This window comes from Geotrypetes seraphini, chromosome 16, assembly GCF_902459505.1.
Source record: "Geotrypetes seraphini chromosome 16, aGeoSer1.1, whole genome shotgun sequence".
Taxonomy (NCBI): Eukaryota; Metazoa; Chordata; class Amphibia; order Gymnophiona; family Dermophiidae; genus Geotrypetes; species Geotrypetes seraphini.
The window spans coordinates 6,976,211-6,994,855 of record NC_047099.1 but is presented as its reverse complement, the minus strand read 5'-3'; the positions used below and the strand labels follow the sequence as shown (position 1 = coordinate 6,994,855).

Below are 18,645 nucleotides of genomic sequence, written 5' to 3'. Positions count from 1 at the left end.
CTTTTCCTACCAGCATGATCTCTCACCCCTCCCTCCCCCCCCACCACTGTGATGAAACACCTTCTACATTGAAACTGAAAGGAGGAAATGAAAGACAAAGGGCCCGATTCACTAAACTTACCGATAGGATCGCTGTTGGCTGATTCTCTGGCCAATTTTTGTCGAGCGACTGAGACACAACCGAGTTTACATGCAAATGATCTGATCCAATGGTTCGCTGTAAGAGCGATCGAAACACATGCGCAGAGAATTCATGTTGGTTCTTTATGCAATGGACACATGTGCTTGTACTTCGCCCTTTACTACGCAGTTCATGGCGTGGTTTATTCGCGCACTTCATTTTGTCTTCCATGGGTAAAGGCAGCAAGAATATAGCGGAGCCGACAACCACTGTCCACTTCGCACACAATGCACAAAAATACACGACACGTGCAGGCAAAAGTATACACAGCTAACACACGGTTAACAAACGCTGGTACCACACGCAGTTTTATACAGTATAGCAATACCATGATGCTCGGCGGCTTCTTGTGCCGCGAAGCAGACAATGCGACCCCGCGATGTCATATACACACAACCATCGAGCCCATAAGGAAGGGGGAGGGGTGGGTGCAGTTTAGAATTGCTGGCCCTACTAGTTGGTAATTTTAAAAAAGGAAAGATTTCTGACCGCCGCCGTGCCTTATATTTTTTGTGTACACAGACTATGGGCATGTATCGAACAGAACTTCAACACGCTTTAAACATGCGTGCTCGCAATGCGCACATGATAGTTATTTTTAATAGTTGTTTTATGCGGGATTGTAACCTTTACTGATATTTCAGGGCAGAAGAATCTTCTGCCTTGAAATATCAGTATTGAGGTTACAGTCCCTCAGCAGTCGCTCTTTTTTGGATCGGCAAACCCGGTAGGAATTTCTTCTTCTTGTTTGTGATTGGATCTCTGCCGACTTTTGCACGGCATTTCGTTACTAATCCCCTCGTTAGCATGCTCGGATCGGAGATCGGGTGAGCACTCAGAGAAACACATCAGAAAGCAGTTTTGTGAATCAGGTTGGGGAACACACACGATCACAAAACCAGTCAAACCGGTTTAGCGACGATCGTTACAGGATCGGTAAGTTTAGTGAATCTGGCCCAAAGTCTGTTTATCCTCAACCTGTCTGACAACTGATCCTACTGAAGATTAGGGGACTGACGTGGCCAAAACTTGGCTGGCCACGAGGATCCGGTCTGGGGCCTTCCACTCCCTTCACTTTCTCCCTCCTTCCCTCGCCCGGATGCTGCAGCTTGTAATGTGCCACACTCCTGCTGCTGCCCCTACAAGCAATTTTGGACCGTAACCTAACTATAAAAAACTAAGTTGACTCTGGTACGTAAGGGCTTCCGCACGCTGTGGAAACTGAGAACCATTAGAGCATATTTTGATATAAACTCATTCCGATTGCTAGTGCAAGCCTTGGTTTTGAGCCAACTTGATTATTGGAACATCGTGCATCTTGCTGGAGCCCCCAAAAATCTGCTGAGACTGCGCATTATTCAGAATGCGGCAGTTTGCTTGATCTATAATCTGAAGAAGTATGATGATGTTACACCTTACTGATTAAGTTTAAATTTGAATGTTTCTGTTTCAAGGCATTGGCAGGCTTAATCCCAGAATATCTCTTGGAATCATTCAAGTTTATTGTTTCAAGTTTATTGATTAATCGCTTACTCAAATTTCTAAGCGATGAACAAATCTTTCAAATTACAGATTAAAACTGGGGTTATTAAAAACAAGTAGACACTAAGCAAACATAACAGATTAGTAACTAACAATATAAATAATAACAGAAGAAACAGAAGGAATGAATGGGTAAGGAAATACAATATTGATGAAAGAAAGAGGAACAATTATGGTAGAAAACTATAGGAGGGGAATAAGATAGTAACCTTGTAAGAGTTTATAGCGGTAGGTTCGGACTCCTAAGCATCATAGGCATCTTTAAAAAGAAAGCTCTTAAGTTTACTTTTAAATTTATCTAAGTTATTTTCTTCTCTTAAATAAATAGGAAGGGAGTTCCAAGTTTGAGGAGCTGTAACAGAAAAAATAAAATGCCGCCGTGTTGATAACTTTGAGTGAGGGTCTCACCGCTTTTATCCAAGCTCCACTGGCTTCCGATTATCTGCAGAGTCCACTTCAAATGTGCCTGCCTCACTTTCAAGATCCTACATGGTATCCTCCCTCCCTTTATTCCTCTTTCTTGGAACTCCTCTAACCCCCAATTCTGCCAGATCCACCCAAAATGAAACTTTCCTTTCCCTCTCTAAAAGGCGTTTCACTTGTAGGAAAACTAGGTTCTTCCCTCCCTTTCAGAATCACTCAGCTCTGGAACAACCTTACCTCCCCTCTTAGGAATCTGAGCTCCCTCCAACTCTTCCGTAAACATCTGAAAATCTGGTTATTCTCAAAAATGTAACTCCTCCTCCCTCTCTGATTATTCTAGTCCTTTAAATTTTCTCATCATTTTGCCTCTTCCCTCCACTGGAGTTCCTTTCTACCCTAACTCTTGTTAACTGTGTCGAGCCTTACGGATGTAGAGATGATGCGTTATACAAACCTAAGGTTTAGATTAGATTAGATTAAACCGCCACCACAAAGGCACCAGCCGTCTCCACCACGAACTCTCGCGAGAACTGCTAAAGTAAAGGTTGCCTGCGAAAGTCGCAAGAACTCTGAACAGGTGGCGAGCAACTAATGAATCTCTCGAAAACTGCAAAGAGATCGCACGGATCACCATCAAATCTCACGAGGGTCGGGTGACGCTATTCCTCTCGTTTTGGAGCAGGGAGGGCGAAGCAGTTGCAAACAGTATTCTGCCATACATGTTCATGCTGTTATGCAAGGTAAACAATATATATTTTAAATACGAGGGTCATTTCATAAATAATGCACACTGTTTTTTTTTTTTTTACATGTTTTATTTTTTTTCAAGTATTTCTTTACAATCCTTCAATATAGTCTCCCTGCTTTGCAATGACCGAGTCCCGACGTCTGGGAAGCTTCATTATTCCATCCAAGACACCGTTTATGTTCAGTTGCCGAATGGCTCGGGTATTGGTGTAAGAAAGCTCTTCCAGAGATGCAAAACAATGTCCACGCATAGGTTGTTTCAACTTTGGAAAAAGGTTGAAGTCTGGTGGACTCATGTCTGCACTGTAGGAAGGATGAGATAACACCTCCCAGCCGTATTCGTGTAGTTTTTCAATGACGACATTCCTTATGTGCGGGCGAGTGTTGTCGTGAAGAATGAGTGGCCCAGCCAAGAGCAACTGTGCATTTTTTGCAAAAAAATCATGATAATACACTGCTGTGACACTTCTTCCACATGGAATTTTGTAATGATGTCTGCATGATCATAAGCAAAAATCATCATTTGTTTGTCTTTTGATTGAGCTCATCGAGATTTTTTTGATTGTGGGGAAGATGGAGCTCTCCACTCATTGAAAAACTGCGTAAATACGGCTGGGAGGTGTTACCTCATGCTCCCTACAGTCCAGACATGAGTCCACCAGACTTTGACCTTTTTCCAAAGTTGAAACAACCTATGCGTGGACATCGTTTTGCATCTCTGGAAGAACTTTCTTCTCCTGGTTCCTGAGCCATTCGGCAACTGAAAAAAACAGTGTCTTGGATGGAATAATGAAGCTTCCCGGACGTTGGGACTTGGTCATTGCAAAGGAGGGAGACTATAGTGAAGGATTGTAAAGAAATACTTGAAAAAAAAACCCAAAACATGTAAATTAAAAAAAAAAATAAAAATTGTGTGCATTATTTATGAAATGATCGTCGTATAAAGTACACTCAGTATATATATATATATATATACATGTTTAGCATTTTTACTGTTGGTAGATCATTTTGACTTGGTCATTTTAAAAGTAGCTCGCAAGCCAAAAAAGTGTGGGCACCCCTGTTCTAGAGCATGAATCTCAAGAGGGCGTGGCCAGGGGAAGAGCATTGGTGTGCCTAAAAGTTAGGCCCGATCAGTACACAACTTAGGCACAGGTATGTAAGCCTGGTTTTCATTGGCCTAAATGGGTGCACCTAAAAGTCACACATAAGGTCATGAAGCGTATTCTGATTGACGCCAATTGTATAGGTGCCATATATAGAATTTGGCCTTCAGTGCGCACTGCAGATAAAGATTTCCTTACAAACGACAGTCCATCCCTGTTTACAATATATTTTTTTTTAATTCAGAAAACTTCTACTCCTATTTATCATTTCTATAGTGCTACCAGATACACACAGCGCTGTACAGAACATTTCACCCTCCTTATCCACAGGGGATTGATTCCAGCAAGTTTAAAGTTTATTACAATTTTTATAAAACGCAAATCAAGACTTCTAAGCATTTTACAATTTGTATTAAAAAGGGGGGAAACAATGAACAAATAAGTACCGACTAAACAATACTTCATGAACATAAAACAATAGGAAAGTTGGGAGAACTACAATTTGAAAGTAAAGAAAACATGAAGGGTAAACAACAATAGGGAAGCTATGGAATAAGGATTATTAAACAACCCTGGCTGTTTCCAAGTCTATTCAGCAGTCATATGCATCTTGGAAGAGGTAGCACTTTGGATTTCCCTTAAATTTATCTAAATTTTTTTCCACCCTGATATGAAGTGGTAAGGAATTCCATATTGTGGGGGCCATAGTTGCAAATGAGGTGGCCCAACGTGTGCTAATGATTTTCAAGGATGGTGTATACAGAAGGAGGATTGAGAGGAGGATCTTAGGACTCTTAAGAACATAAGAAGCGTCATCTCCGGATCAGACCTTCGGTCAATCAAGTCCGGTGATCCGCACATGCGGAGGCCCTGCCAGGTGTACACCTGGCGTAATTTTTAGTCACCCATATCATTCTATGCCTCTCGTAAGGAGATGTGCATCTAGTTTGCTTTTGAATCCTAGGACGGTCGATTCCGCAATAACCTCCTCTGGGAGAGCATTCCAGGTGTCCACCACTCTCTGCGTGAAGCAGAACTTCCTGACATTTGTCCTGAACTTGTCCCCCCTTAGCTTCATCCCATGTCCTCTTGTCCGTGTCGAATTGAACAATGTAAATTTTTTTCCGCTCTATTTTGTTGATTCCTTTCAGTATTTTGAAGGTCTCGATCATATCCCCTCGCATTCTCCTTTTCTGAAGGGAGAACAATCCCAGTCTCATAAGTTGATCCTCGTATTCCAGTTTCTCCATACCTTTTACCAGTTTCGTTGCTCGTCTCTGCACCCTCTCCAGCAGTTTTATATCCTTCTTTAGGTTAGGAGACCAATGTTGGACGCAGTATTCCAAGTGGGGTCCGACCATTGCTCTATAAAGCGGCATTATGACCCTCTCCGATCCACTCGTGATTCCCTTCTTTATCATGCCCAACATTCTATTTGCTTTCTTTGCTGCCGCCGCACATTGTGCTGACGGTTTCAGGGTCCTATCTATCAGTACACCCAGGTCCAACTCTTGAAGGTGGAATAAGAAGCTTGTGGATAAAGGCCGGTTCATTAGTATTTTGGCATCATTCTAAAAAAAAGTTACATTTTAAAGTTCAAGAGGAAATCATCTTGAAATTACTGCCTCTGAAAAATAATATTCTACAAAGGAAAGAGACAGTCTCGGGGGGCCTTTGCGCACATGTCACGGTTTGAGCATATCACACCCATCTTAAAAGAGCTACTCCATTGGTTGCCCATCAGGCTTCGCATTGAATTTAAGACTCTTTGTTTAATATTTAAACTACTGCATGATGCTGGTCCTGAGGTGGTGTGCTTGCGGTTGCACATTTATCAACCGTCACGGAGTTTACGCTCGCAAGATCAGTGTGGATAATAATAAATGTGGATCAGAAGCTAAAACGCTTTGATGCTAAACCAGTTAGAACTGATGTAGTGTCAATCGTTAAAGTCGCAGTAAGTTTAGAACATCGGGGCTTTTGAAAGAAAGACCAAACTTTATATCCAACTACATTAGTGCTACTGTTTATTATTTCTATAGCGCTGAAAGGCGTACGAAGCGCTGTACATTTTAACATACAATAGACAGTCCATGCTCAGAAGAGCTTACAATCTAATTTAGACAGGACATTTCAGGGTTGGGGGAGGTTATAGTGGGTATAGGTATCTGACAGCATTCTTGACTTTCCCCCTCCCCTTTTTTTACAAACCATAGCACAGATTTTAGGCCAGCCGTGGCGGTAACAGCTCCGATGCTCATAGATTTCGTACAAGCATTGGAGCTATTACCCCTGCAACCGGCACTAAAAACTGTGCTACGGTTTTGTAAAGCGGGGGAGTAAATGTTATGATATTGGGATAAGATATATCCTTGTTTATAAAAACTCTACTACTGCTAATCATTTCTATAGCGCTACTAGACAGACCTGTACACACTAGGTACTTTCTCTGTCCCTAGTGGGCTCCCAATGTTTTGTACTTTTCTTATTCTCTGCATCCTGCCTTGTTTCCTTCCACTCCCTCAATTCTGCCTGATTCTCCCTCTTCTTGCCAGAAGATGGCGACAAAGGAGCAACTCCATCCTCATCCTCCTCCTCCTCCTCCCTACTGTTTTTTTTTTCTGTCTTCTAATTGGATTGAGACCACGTAACCAACTTGGAAGAGTTGGAGGTAGAAAAAGGAAGGGAGAGAGAGGGAGAATAAGCAAAAGTGAGGACAGGAGGGGAAGAGAGCAGAAGGGACAAGCTGAATGTTTTTTTGGCCCACCCCCCACGTTTAAGGATTTGCAAGAAAGCAAGGACAAAGAGAAGAGGTGAAAAGTGGCGAAGGGGGGAAAAAAGTAAAGCAAACAGAGAAAGGATTGTGCAGAAGACCAAGAAGGGAAGGAAAGAAAATGTTAAGTTTGCAGGAGCCTTTGAAGCCAGATTTGAAGTGTCTGTGGAAGTGGCTCTCTCTCTGGACAATCTTAGCCTCTATTTTCAGCTCCTGTTCTGCCACCTTTAGCCCAGAGGTAAGAGTTAATCCTTAACATCTTTTTAACCACTTCTTCCAAACTCCCCCTTCCCCCCAAATAAATAAATCTCTGAATTAAGAGGAAGATTGCAAGATATTCAGGAGAAGGGTTTTCTCTGCTTCTTTATATATATTGCATCCATTTCGGTGCTGATCTGTTCTGCTTGTAAACTTTTCCTTTGCCTTTCATCGTTGCAAAGCCCCGCTTGTTGTCGTGCTGCCTGTCCATCCATCCGCACACGTGTCAGAAAAGGCAGGGGGGGGGAACTCCCCCCCCCCTCAAAGTGAATCGATTTCTCTGAATTTTGGAAGGCGAGTCTTTTCCTGAGATGGGAGCATAGAGAGATGCTCGACATTATCCCCCATCCCCCCCCTCCCCAGCAATCAATGCTTGCTGTAAGTGCCATTTACCCACTGTGGCCCCTAGTTACTAACGCTTAGTGTGATAACGATTTTAATTTCATGTTCTAGAGCCCATTCCATTGATTGGGCTTTGTGCAGCAGATAACACGCAATAATTATCGCGTGCTTAGCGTTAGTAAATAGGCCTGTGCCAGGTACTGGTGGGGAGCGGTGAGTGAGCCATAGCTCACCCAATGCCATAGAAATGTCCAACCCGCTGCAGAAAAGGGGAGCTGGGCAAGGAAAGATTAAGGGTGTGTTGGGTGCTTCAGTACCCTTTGTGTATCAGGTTGTGAGTACACTGGCTGAAAATGGGCACGGAAAGAAAACCCTTGGCATGGGCGCCCTTTTGTCTAGGAACTTCCTGGAGCCTGGCCATGGACTTCCCCTTCCTCTCTTTTAAGACAAGACTACGGTACTTGCAATGGCCCTACTTTTAATTAGACCCGACCCGGGATGCGTCCTTGCATGCCCATTACTCTTCCCCCTGACCCTAAATGCCTCCCCACCCCCCAACAAGGCCTGGGCCTAGGGCGACTGCCCCGTCGGCTTCTGCTCTCCTCATCCCTGAAATTTGGTCCCATCTGACCACATCAACTTCCCTTAAGAGCTGAGTCCATAAGCTTTCAGCACATAGACACAGTGGTGTTCACTTGGAATTTCTGGTAATATCTTTAGGTAGTGTTAACTCCGGAAAAGTAGTCAAACTATGGACGCCTTTTACTAAGGTCTGCTAGCGGTTTTAGCGCATGCTAAACGCTAACGCCTCCATAGAGCTTGCATTAGTATTTTTCGTTTAGTGCATGGTTAGTGTGCACTAAAAACGCACACCTTAGTAAAAGGAGCCCTATGTCTTGCATTAGTCGAATAGAAAAGTTATCACTTTACATTTGTTTGTTAACTTTTTATTAAAAAATGGGGAAAAAAGTTCCGTAAATAAGGTCCTAAAAGGCTAAGATGCCTCCTTTGTGTTGCTACGAGCTTATATTGCTGCTAATTAATACTTAAGAAAAGTTTTATAGGGGTTTTTTTCCGCCCTGTAAATGTGGTTCTTTGTGCCTCTGTCTCTCTCTCTCTCGCCCACACACATACATGCTTTCTTCTGTCCCCATCCATTTCTGTAATGGAGCAGTTTTCCCCCCCCCCCCCTTTTTTTTTTTTTTACAAGAATATGTTGATGGCCACACAACACACAAAAAAAACCAACCCAACCAAAAACCTAAATAAATCACAGTCTGAGAAACTGGTGAATCCCCCTCTTTCCCCATCTGTTCTTCGACTGTACTTCCCAGTTTCTGTTGTCTTTGTCAGTTTCTGTTTTGTCACATTTCCTAAGCTCTTTGCTTTGTTTGCACAAGCCCTGGGGGAAAATGGAGGAAAAAAAGAAAGGACAGAGAAGCAGAAGTTCTCAGGCAACTTTCCTTCCAAACACATTTAAAAATGTATCTCATCTATCTATCTACATTTCTTCTCTTTTTGGAGCTGATTTCAGTCACTTTGAAAGTTAACAGGAAATGTACAAACTAATAGGAGACAGTAAACAAAGGCAGCGTTCAGGATCGATGCCCGCAGGGAATCATTTCTGGGCTGGCAACCGAGGAGAAGAATTCTGCAGGAAAGGGCCCGGGCTGGGCGCACATCTGTAACTTGATGCTCGTGTAGGAAGTTTAGGCTAATACATTCAGAGTATTGTCTCATATAAGGCCATGGAATAGAGGGAGATATACTAGAGAACAGAAAACAGAGAGTGGGCATAAATGGGAAGTTCTCAGAATGGGAAAAAGTGACTAGCGGTGTACCCCAGGGCTCAGTACTTGAACCCATCTTATTTAATATTTTCATAAATGACCTGGAAGAAGGAACATCCAGTGAAATCATCAAGTTTTCGGATGACACAAAGCTATGCCGGGCAATCAGATCGCAAAAGGACAGCGAGGAACTCCAGAGCGACTTGAATCAATTGGAGAAGTGGGCAGATAAATGGCAGATGAATTTTAATGTGGAAAAATGCAAAGTGATGCATTTAGGCAGAAAAAATAAAGATCACAAGTATAGTATGTCAGGTGTAACTCTGGGAAAGTCCAAACAGGAAAAAGACCTGGGTGTATTGATAGATAGGGCCCTGAAACCGTCTGCGCAATGTGCGACAGCAGCGAAGAAAGCAAATAGAATGCTAGGCATGATAAAGAAGGGAATTACGAATAGATCAGAGAAAGTTATAATACCGCTCTACAGAGCCATGGTCAGACCGCACTTGGAATACTGCGTCCAGAATTGGTCTACATACCTAAAAAAGGATATAAAACTGCTAGAAAGGGTGCAGAGACAAGCAACGAAGCTAGTGAAAGGTATGGAGAACCTGGACTATGAGGAACGACTTAGGAGACTGGGATTGTTCTCCCTCGAGAAGAGGAGACTGCGAGGGGACCTGATCGAGACTTTCAAAATACTGAAAGGATTCGACAAAATGGAGCAGGGAAAGCAGTTATTTACAATGTCCAATGTGACACGGATAAGAGGACATAGACTGAAGCTGAGGGGGGACAGGTCCAGGACGAATATCAGGATGCAGCGAATAGTGAACACCTGGAATGCTCTCCCAGAGGAAGTAATTGCAGAATCCACCGATCTAGGATTTAAGGGTAAACTAGATGCACATCTCCTTAAGAGTGGCATAGAGTGATACGGGTAAGGATAAATTAGATGCACATCTCCCTTGAGAAGCATACAGTGATATGGAGACTAAAACTATGTCAGGGTACACCTGTCGGGGCCTCCGCGTATGCGGATCACCAGACTTGATGGACTCAGGGTCTGATCTGGAGATGGCAATTCTTATGTTCTTATATTTTGGAATATGAACTGCATTATAATAACAGGGGGCAGCCTTATTCTCTTTTTTTTTTTTTAGTAGGGGAAGGCAGCCAGAAAATTTTCCTTTTTTTTTCTGGTTTTGAAATGAAGGCCATTAAGATTTGAACTCTTTGCATGTGTTTCTCAGAATTGTGCACAAATGTAGGTGTCCACTCCAAATCTGGGGTCATATGCAACTTAATTGGCTAATGATCCATTAACGAGCAATAATAGACTGCTAGTAACCAATCATTGACGTTATTTGGCACCAATTGGGATTTGCATATGCACGCCCAGATCCCATAGCATGCAATTCAAAAGGGAATGTGGCCATGGAAGGGGCATTCTGAAAGTTGTGTGCATTGTTATAGAATAATAGGGTCAGCGCACCCTATTTGGGCGCCAGCATTTTTACACTCTGTTTCAGCAGGTGTAAGCCTGGCACTCAAGCATAGGGTGTGGGAATTGGTTCTGAATGTGGTTCTATAAAAGGTGTGTGCCCATTATAGAATTGCGCTTAGCGCTTATCTTTTCCTGCTCCCAGTTTTGAGCGATGTTTATGGAATCCAGCCCACAGTTGCCACTTTTCTTAACGAGTGCGTGCTATTAGGGGAATTCTATATACAGCACCTAATGTCAGGTGCTATTTCAAGCGTTCCAATGAAGGTAAGACATGGAATCTTGCTTACTCTTTGGGATTCTGGAATGTTGCCTCCATTTGAGTTTCTGCCAGGTACGTGTTACTTGGATTGGCCACTGTGGAAACAGGATATTGGGCTAGATGACCCAGTATGGCTATTCGTATGTTCTTATGGGGCAGGATTTGCAGATCCGCATAGAACAGCACCTAAGTGTTTCCGCATGGATCTGCAAAGGGGGCATAATGGCAGGCGGGTCAGGGGCATTCCCTTAAGATGTCTGCTATATTATAGAATAGTGCAGATCTACGCGGATCCCAGTGCTATATGTATTCTTTAAAGGGCATCCTTGAACACCCATTATAGAATACCATTTAATGCTGACTTTTTTTGGCACTGAATATTGAGACCCCCCCACCCCGGCCCTATATGCACACAGTATGCGCTTTTTTAAAATAGTGCAGAACATATGCAATGGGGGTGGTATAAGTTTCTCCCAAAAGGATTCCCCCTAAAACCCCCTCCCTCCCAGTGGCCCAGCGAGGGTGAGCGGCACCCGGGGTAGTGGCGCCTCTTCCCTGCCCCCCTTGCCGCATGCGAGTACCTTTTTAACCTCGGCATCAGCAGCCACCAGCTTACTGCCCGCGTCGGCTTCGGCGCTCTCTCTGACGTCACTTCCTAGACCCAGGTCCCGGACGCCAAAGCGGACGCGGGCATCAAGTTGGTGGCTGCTCGTGCCGAAGTTTAAAAGGGACGGAGAGGAGGAGGGGTGCCAGTGTCCCGAGCAAGATGGCGCCCAGGGCGGATTGCCCCTCTCTTACTACGCCACTGCTCCCTCCCATCAGTAAGACCTAGGGTGCAAGAGTGGGTTAATCCTAAGAAAACACTGTGAAAAAATAAACTGAGTTGTAAATAAATGCTAGACTGAAGTGGGAGAGACAGAGACCTGTCACAAGCTGTTTGTCTCACCCACTTCTTCCTGTGATGTTGCAATTCCTTGCAGCTTGTAAACAGCCTGGATTCTCCCCTCTCCACTCTCCACCACCAGGTCAGTCCATGTCGGAACCTGGCTGCAGTCATAATGACAAAGAAAAAAAAAATGTACACCAGAATACAAGATGTCCAAGAGAGCTGGGCTGCGTTTAGAATATGATGTAATGTGTCAGAAAAGCATCAGCTGAGACATTGCCAAGTTTATTCTGAGACTTTGTCCAAGCCCTCAATGAAAATTAACTCAATCCAGGTGCTTTTCGAAATGTTCTTAACATCTGATGCTGCTCACGGGAGTTGCTTTATTACATTTCCCCAGTATTTCATATTAATAGAACACCTGGAAAAGAACTGTATCAAGGGAACTGTGAAATGAAAGGATTCCTGACCCCAAAGTTGAGGAACTTGAAGATCACACAGAGAGATGGGTGTGTGGGTCTCACAATGAGCTTCATGGTTGTGGTGGGGTTGGAAGCTGAGTTGGTGAGAAGTTGGGAGTGGCAGGATTAGAAGCCGAATCATCATGCCTCACAGTTTCCTGCAAGTGGGACTGTAATCTGGTAATGAATTGGTGGTAAAGAGTAAAACTGGAAACTGATCTGTGGCTCTCACGATTATTTGGTGGAAGCAGTGGGATACGAGATGGAATATTCATGCATCATAGCGATTTTGTGGCACTGGTAGGATCGGAAGCTAGCTGTTATAATCTGAAAGTGAATTGGTGGCAAGAGGTTGGAATTGGGTCTCCAGGTGGCACAGTGATTTGGAGGAGTCTAGGATGATTATCATGGCCTTTTCAATGCTGAATCGTCATCCCGCAATGAAACGGCAGCAAAAATTTGTTGGGTCTGGGAGCTACAGCAGGGCACCTTTGAATGTTGGCAACCACGCCACCCCCCTCCCAAATTCTTCCCTACCTCCCTCCCTCCTCCCTGTCCACAATCTGTTGACACCTCTCCCTACTCCTTGAAGGGGACAATTCAGTTCGAACACCTTCCTGTCCGCGATCCACCAGCACCTCTCCCTGCTCCTGTTTCCACAACAACGATGGAAGGGGACAATTCAGCGGTGCTGTTTCATCGCAGCCGCACTGAAACTTCCCACAATGAAATGGCCTCATTGAATCATCCCATTCTGTAAATTGGAGGTAGAAGTGGGATTAGAAACTAGGGCTTTGATGCTCTAAATAGTGCCATTAATATCCCTCGGGTCACTGTAGTGCCTGTAAATTTAACAGTTTTAAAATGACGAGTGATGCCCAAGGAACCTCACACGCAAATGAGGTTCACGGGAGTCCACGGAAATCCTATTCAATCAGTTGTTGGAGAAAGCGACTGACACATGCACAGAATAGTCCACGGAAAGAGGTATAAATGTGTGCATGTACCAGGAAATGCTATGTCGTAGGCATGCATGTGTCAATCATAGGAGTGCCGATGCTATTGGATGGAGAAGGGAGGGAAGGGGAGGGGGCAGAGAACTACCAGCAAGCTATTCAAATCAGCAGCTTTTAACCAACGCGCATAAGATTCGCCTTTAATACATCCACTCGAGACACGGTTTTAACACGTGTGTGCTTTTTCATTCACTATTTTGAGATTTTTTATCCATTGGTAATAGAATTTGTATCTGAAAAATATAGGATAAATTTACTGAGAAATATGAAGGTGTCATCTGCCAGGTTTTGGAGTGGGATTTTTTTGTTAATTTCCTTGTCATGCAATCGTTAGCCCCAGCCCCAGCGCCCTCAGACCATAGTAATTTTGGGGCGTTAAAAGTCAGCGCTTTAGTTTGTGCATCGCCCAGAGTGCTCATTTTAATATTAATGACCTCGTTGTACTATATCTGCATAGCAGAGTTGGTGGTTGCTACAAAACACGGAAAAGACAGTGGTGAGCCACTCTGTGCATTGGTAGGTAAAATACTTTGATGCTAAACCGGTTAGAACTGGTTTAGGGTCAAAGCAGCTCCTGATTGGATAAGGCCCGACTTAGTGCAGAAAGAGGCGGTCGGAGCATACCCCGAGTGATTTCCTGCACTCGTGGCGCTCTGGCTGCTCTCCCGCTGCCCTCTCCTTGTCAGCGGTTCGCAGTCAGAAAATACTGCGAATGACTGGGACCGTGAATGACCGGGGGAATACTGTATGGTTCCTGGTCAGTTAAATCACTTGTTTAGGGCTATCCACTGATATTAAGTGGCACTTAACTGGTTTGTGCCACTGAACATCACCACAGACTGCTAAACTCAAAGCCAACTATTCTGTGTGTGGTCTAGGGGCACAGTTGGCACTTAACTTCATAAGAATTTCCATACTGGGACAAACCAAAGGTCCATCAAGTCCAGTATCCTGTTTTCAACGCTGACCAACTTAGGTCATCAGTACCTGGCAGAAAGAGTAACAACATTCCAGAGCTGATATTGTGATGTCATAATGCCTCATTCCACCAATGCCTAAGAGCCAACCTTATCACTGATGTCACAATGGCTTCATTGTCCTATACTTGGCTCACTTAAGAACATAAGAATTGCCCTACTGGGACAGACTGAAGGTCATCAAGTCCGGTATCCTGTTTCCAACAGTGGTCAACCCAGGTCCCAAGTACCTAGAAAGATCCCAAGTAATGAAACATATTCTGCTTATCCTAGGAATAAGCAGTGATTTCCCCAAACCATCTCAATAATGGCCTATGGACTTCCCTTTTAGGAATTTATCCAAACCTTTTTTAAACCCTGCTAAGCTAATTGATTTCACTACATTCTACGACAACAAATTCCAGAGTTTAATTACACGTTGTGTGAAGAAATGTTTTCTCCAGTTTATTTTAAATCTACTACTTAGTAGCTACATCCTACATCCTAGCATTTTTGGACAGAGTAAACAAGTGATTCACATCTATCCTTTCCACTCCATTCAGTATTTTATAGACCTCTATCATATCACCCCTAAGCCGTCTCTTCAAGCTGAAAAGCCCTAGCCTTTCCTCATAAGGAAGTCATCCCATCCCTTTTTATCATTTTTGTTCTCCTTCCTAAGTTTAGCAGTTAAATCAGACCACATAAAAGTCCCATCTTTATGTCACTTATGTGGTTACCAGGTAAGTGTTGAGTATCGCACTTAATCACTTAAGAGATAGCTGGCCACATGACCCCAGATATTCAATGCCAGTGCCTGGACATGGATATCTGGGAATAATGCCGGAAGCAGCTTAAAAATGCTTAATGCCACTGGCTGAATATCAACTCCAAGGCCTCCAGGTCACACAATAATTGGGTGTCAGTTATGAGATTAGAAAGTACTGTAGGTCTCTACATAATGATTGAAGAATGGAGGGAGTGAGAGAGAGGGAGTGAGGAGGAGAGAACAGTAATGGAGAATTGGGTGTCTGAGAGAGGGAAAGATGGTGCACATGGAGAGATGAAGAAAGAGGAGAACTGTTGGGCAGAAAGAGGAGGGAGGGGCAGAGAGAGAATTATTGGACATGGTGGTGGGAGAGGAGTGAGTTAGAGATGCATGGGCGTGGAGAGGAGGGGGAGAACATGCTGGGCCAAGGAAGCCTCCTGGACTGGTTGGTTTTGTTTTTTTTTAAGTACAGAGGGGGAGGGTATTAAAAGAAGTGCTAGATTAGGTGTGGGGGGAGAGCTTATGGAGCCAAAAACAGAGGACAAAGAGAGAGAGATGGTGGGAAATGGTCTGAAGGGAGAGAAGTTGGACCTGGGGTGGTGTGGAGGAAGAGGGAAAGAGAGACTAGAAGGGAGAACCGTTGGGAAGAGAAAGGGAGAAATGGTAGACCTGGGGGGGAGGGAGGCAGGCAGGGGGAGAGATGGGGTGGGGGGCAGTTGGCAAGAGAAAGGGAGAGAAGTTGGATCTGGGGATGGAAGGGAGGTAAGGTCTCTAGGTCACATAATGAGTTGTGGTGTGTGATCAAAGCTGGATTGGTAAGCAGTATGGGTAGTTCTGAGAGCTTATAAAGAGCCTGTATTCACCTAGATGATTTTTAATGAACTTCTGTGTCTCATGTGGCATCTGTCATTAATAATCTCAGCAGTTAAGAATGGGGTGACATGTCAGCCCTTCTAAAAGCCAAGTTTCCTTATGTGGGAAGCATAAGGTATCCAATAAACTCGGATTGTAGCTCTGTCCGCATCACTGACTTACCTTAGTGATTCTGAGGAATTCTTTTTAAGGTCTCCCAAACTTCAGTGACCTGCACTAAGCATGAACTCTTATTTACAGAAAAAAAGCACAAAGGGCCTCAATGAACAGGGACTTGACTTTACTGACCCAACATGAGCTGTGTTTCGGCATACTACGCCTGCATCAGGGGTTGGCCAATAAGCAAAATATGATTATCAAACTTTGGGGATCACACTCAGTCCAAAAGCTCGAGCACAGAGAGCAATCTCTTAGTCCTGTGTTGCTTATTGGTCAACTGCACCCAAATAGGAGGTCCTAACTTGCTACGGTAGAAACACAAAAAAAACAGAGAAGGCGACCTGTGGTGCCCAATATCTTTGCTGCAGTCAAGACTCAACACATGTAAGTGTTTCGGCCCTATGGCCTGCCTCGGGAGTGACTTTCACTTTCACAAAACGAAGGAAACGCCAGATTTTTTCAGTCCAGCTGATATATTTTTATCTTAATTTTTACCATTTTATTTGTACAATTGAATCAAACACCATTTCAATAAGTGAGAACTAGAGCTACACATAACATTACATTTAAAGTTCAGACTCCTGAGGCAGGCCTTAGGGCCGAAAACACGTACGTGTCGAGTCTTGACTGCAATGAAGATATTGCTGTCTCTGTTTCTTTGTGCCATTGGTCAGTCCTTGTTCATGTGAGGCCCTTTGTGCTTTTTTCTTTGCTATATTGAATTCTATTTATGCCATGCTGCGCAGACCAGCCTTTATAAAATACCACCTTAGTACGCCTTTTACACTTAAATTTGGGCACCAGCCTTTGTGCCTGCCAAAGGCTGGTATAGTTTCAAGTTTATTTCAGTTTGATATACCGCTTAAAACAATCCTAAGTGGGTTACATAAATCGGCTAGCACACCTTAGTAAAAGACCGCCATTGTCTAAAAAAAATAATCTAAACTACATGGGGAACTAACATGGATGAATTAAGATAACGAGGGAGACAACACAGGATAGGAAAGGAAAAACAGCAAGGGTTACATTATTTTATTGAAAAAAAATTTTAAAAAGGGGAAAACCCAAAGGGAGTTGAATAAACTGAAATCAGAATCCAGATTTATACCCCGCAGGGGTAATGGCAGCTAGGCCTGGAAATATAGGTATTCTGTAACACCGTGCTTAAATTCTGGGATGGTCTCTGACCCGACCATGCCCCTTCCACGGCCACACCCCCTGTGGAGTTACACGTTATAAAAATTAGACACGCATGTTACAGAATAGGGCCTGGGGCAAATCTGCACAGAACTCCTAATGACAATTAAATACCTGATTATTGATTGTTACCACCAGTTAAGTCAATTGATTTGAATGTGGATCAATGTTTCGCATGTGGATCAAAGATCCACCCACAAAATTGGACACATACGGTAATTTTGGGCGACTCATACAGAATGTTCCCCATGCTGTATTATGGGTCAAATGTAAAGCCATTGTCTTGTGTCCAATTACTCTCTCTCCATCACCCCCTTCCTCCAGGAAATCAGTTCTTCTGGTGCTTGATTCCCCTCTCCCCCCCCCCCCCCCCAATTAGGAAACTCTGCCTGATTTCTCTCCTAAATCTAAGCCAATAATGTCTTGTGGAGATGGAGAACAAGTGATTTTGTTTATTTCCCTTTACAAATACAGCATTATAAACCATTAGACCTCCCACGTTGTTCCTTCATGGTGGTCTGTTTATACAAAAAAAATTATGAACCCCACTGTCCCCCCCAACCCCTACCCATCCCTCAGATAACTCCATTATCATAAATTCAATATAATACTACACCGGGAGACAGCTCGAAAGCGATCATATTCCTATAGCATACCTAAATTATGGGATCAATTCCCTCCTGCCATTAGGGCAGGACCTTCCGGAAAGCAGTAAAGACGCTTCTTTTCATGGACTGGATCAATTCTGGTCTCAAACTTTGCCAAATCTTGCATCAACGTACTTTACCTCAGAACACCTGTGCCTACTAACCAGTTCTTCTGCCGTTCACTGCAGATGTGTTAATACCCATTCGTGACTATGACTTATTTTCTTAGATTCAGCAAAGCACGTGTTCTTAGTCAAATGCTCTATAAGTTGTAGGTTATTGATTCTTTAGCTTTGTGTTTTGATCCTGTAGCATGTTATTGACTCTGTAATGTATGTATCTCTGTTCCTGAAAACTTTGTGTATGTATCCTTGTAACCCGTTCTGGGCTCCTGGGGAAGACGGGATATAAAAATGAAAGAATAAATACTACGAGCCCACCGTGACTACCTTCCCATACTGGAGACCAGTTTCTTGAAACACTCTCCACTTCTTAAGTGATCTTCTCCTAGCGCCTAGATATTCCATTTTCAATAGATAAAACACTCTGAGGGCGTCTAAGTTAATTTGGAAATGCCTTTTAAAGTGGCAAGTAATTTAAAATTTAAAGTGCATTAACAAAAGGCACCGGAATCACGCCTAATCTAGCTCTGGCTGACGCTAGAAGTTCAGAGTTTTCCAAGTTTATTCGTCTTTTGATATACCGTTTATCAAAGAATATCTAAATGGTTTACAATGTAGAGATGAATTAAAA

General features: G+C 43.5%; 1 protein-coding gene across 1 annotated transcript in view; it reads left to right on the top strand.

Moving 5' to 3' along the window:
* Window positions 1-6,665: 6,665 nt before the first annotated feature.
* Window positions 6,666-18,645, top strand: part of MMP14 (matrix metallopeptidase 14) — a 33,123-nt gene continuing 21,143 nt past the window's right edge. The window contains exon 1 of the mRNA XM_033924441.1: window positions 6,666-7,010. Within this exon, the coding sequence (XP_033780332.1) occupies window positions 6,894-7,010 (117 nt within the window). The 5' untranslated portion in view covers window positions 6,666-6,893. The remainder of the gene's footprint in view (window positions 7,011-18,645) is intronic.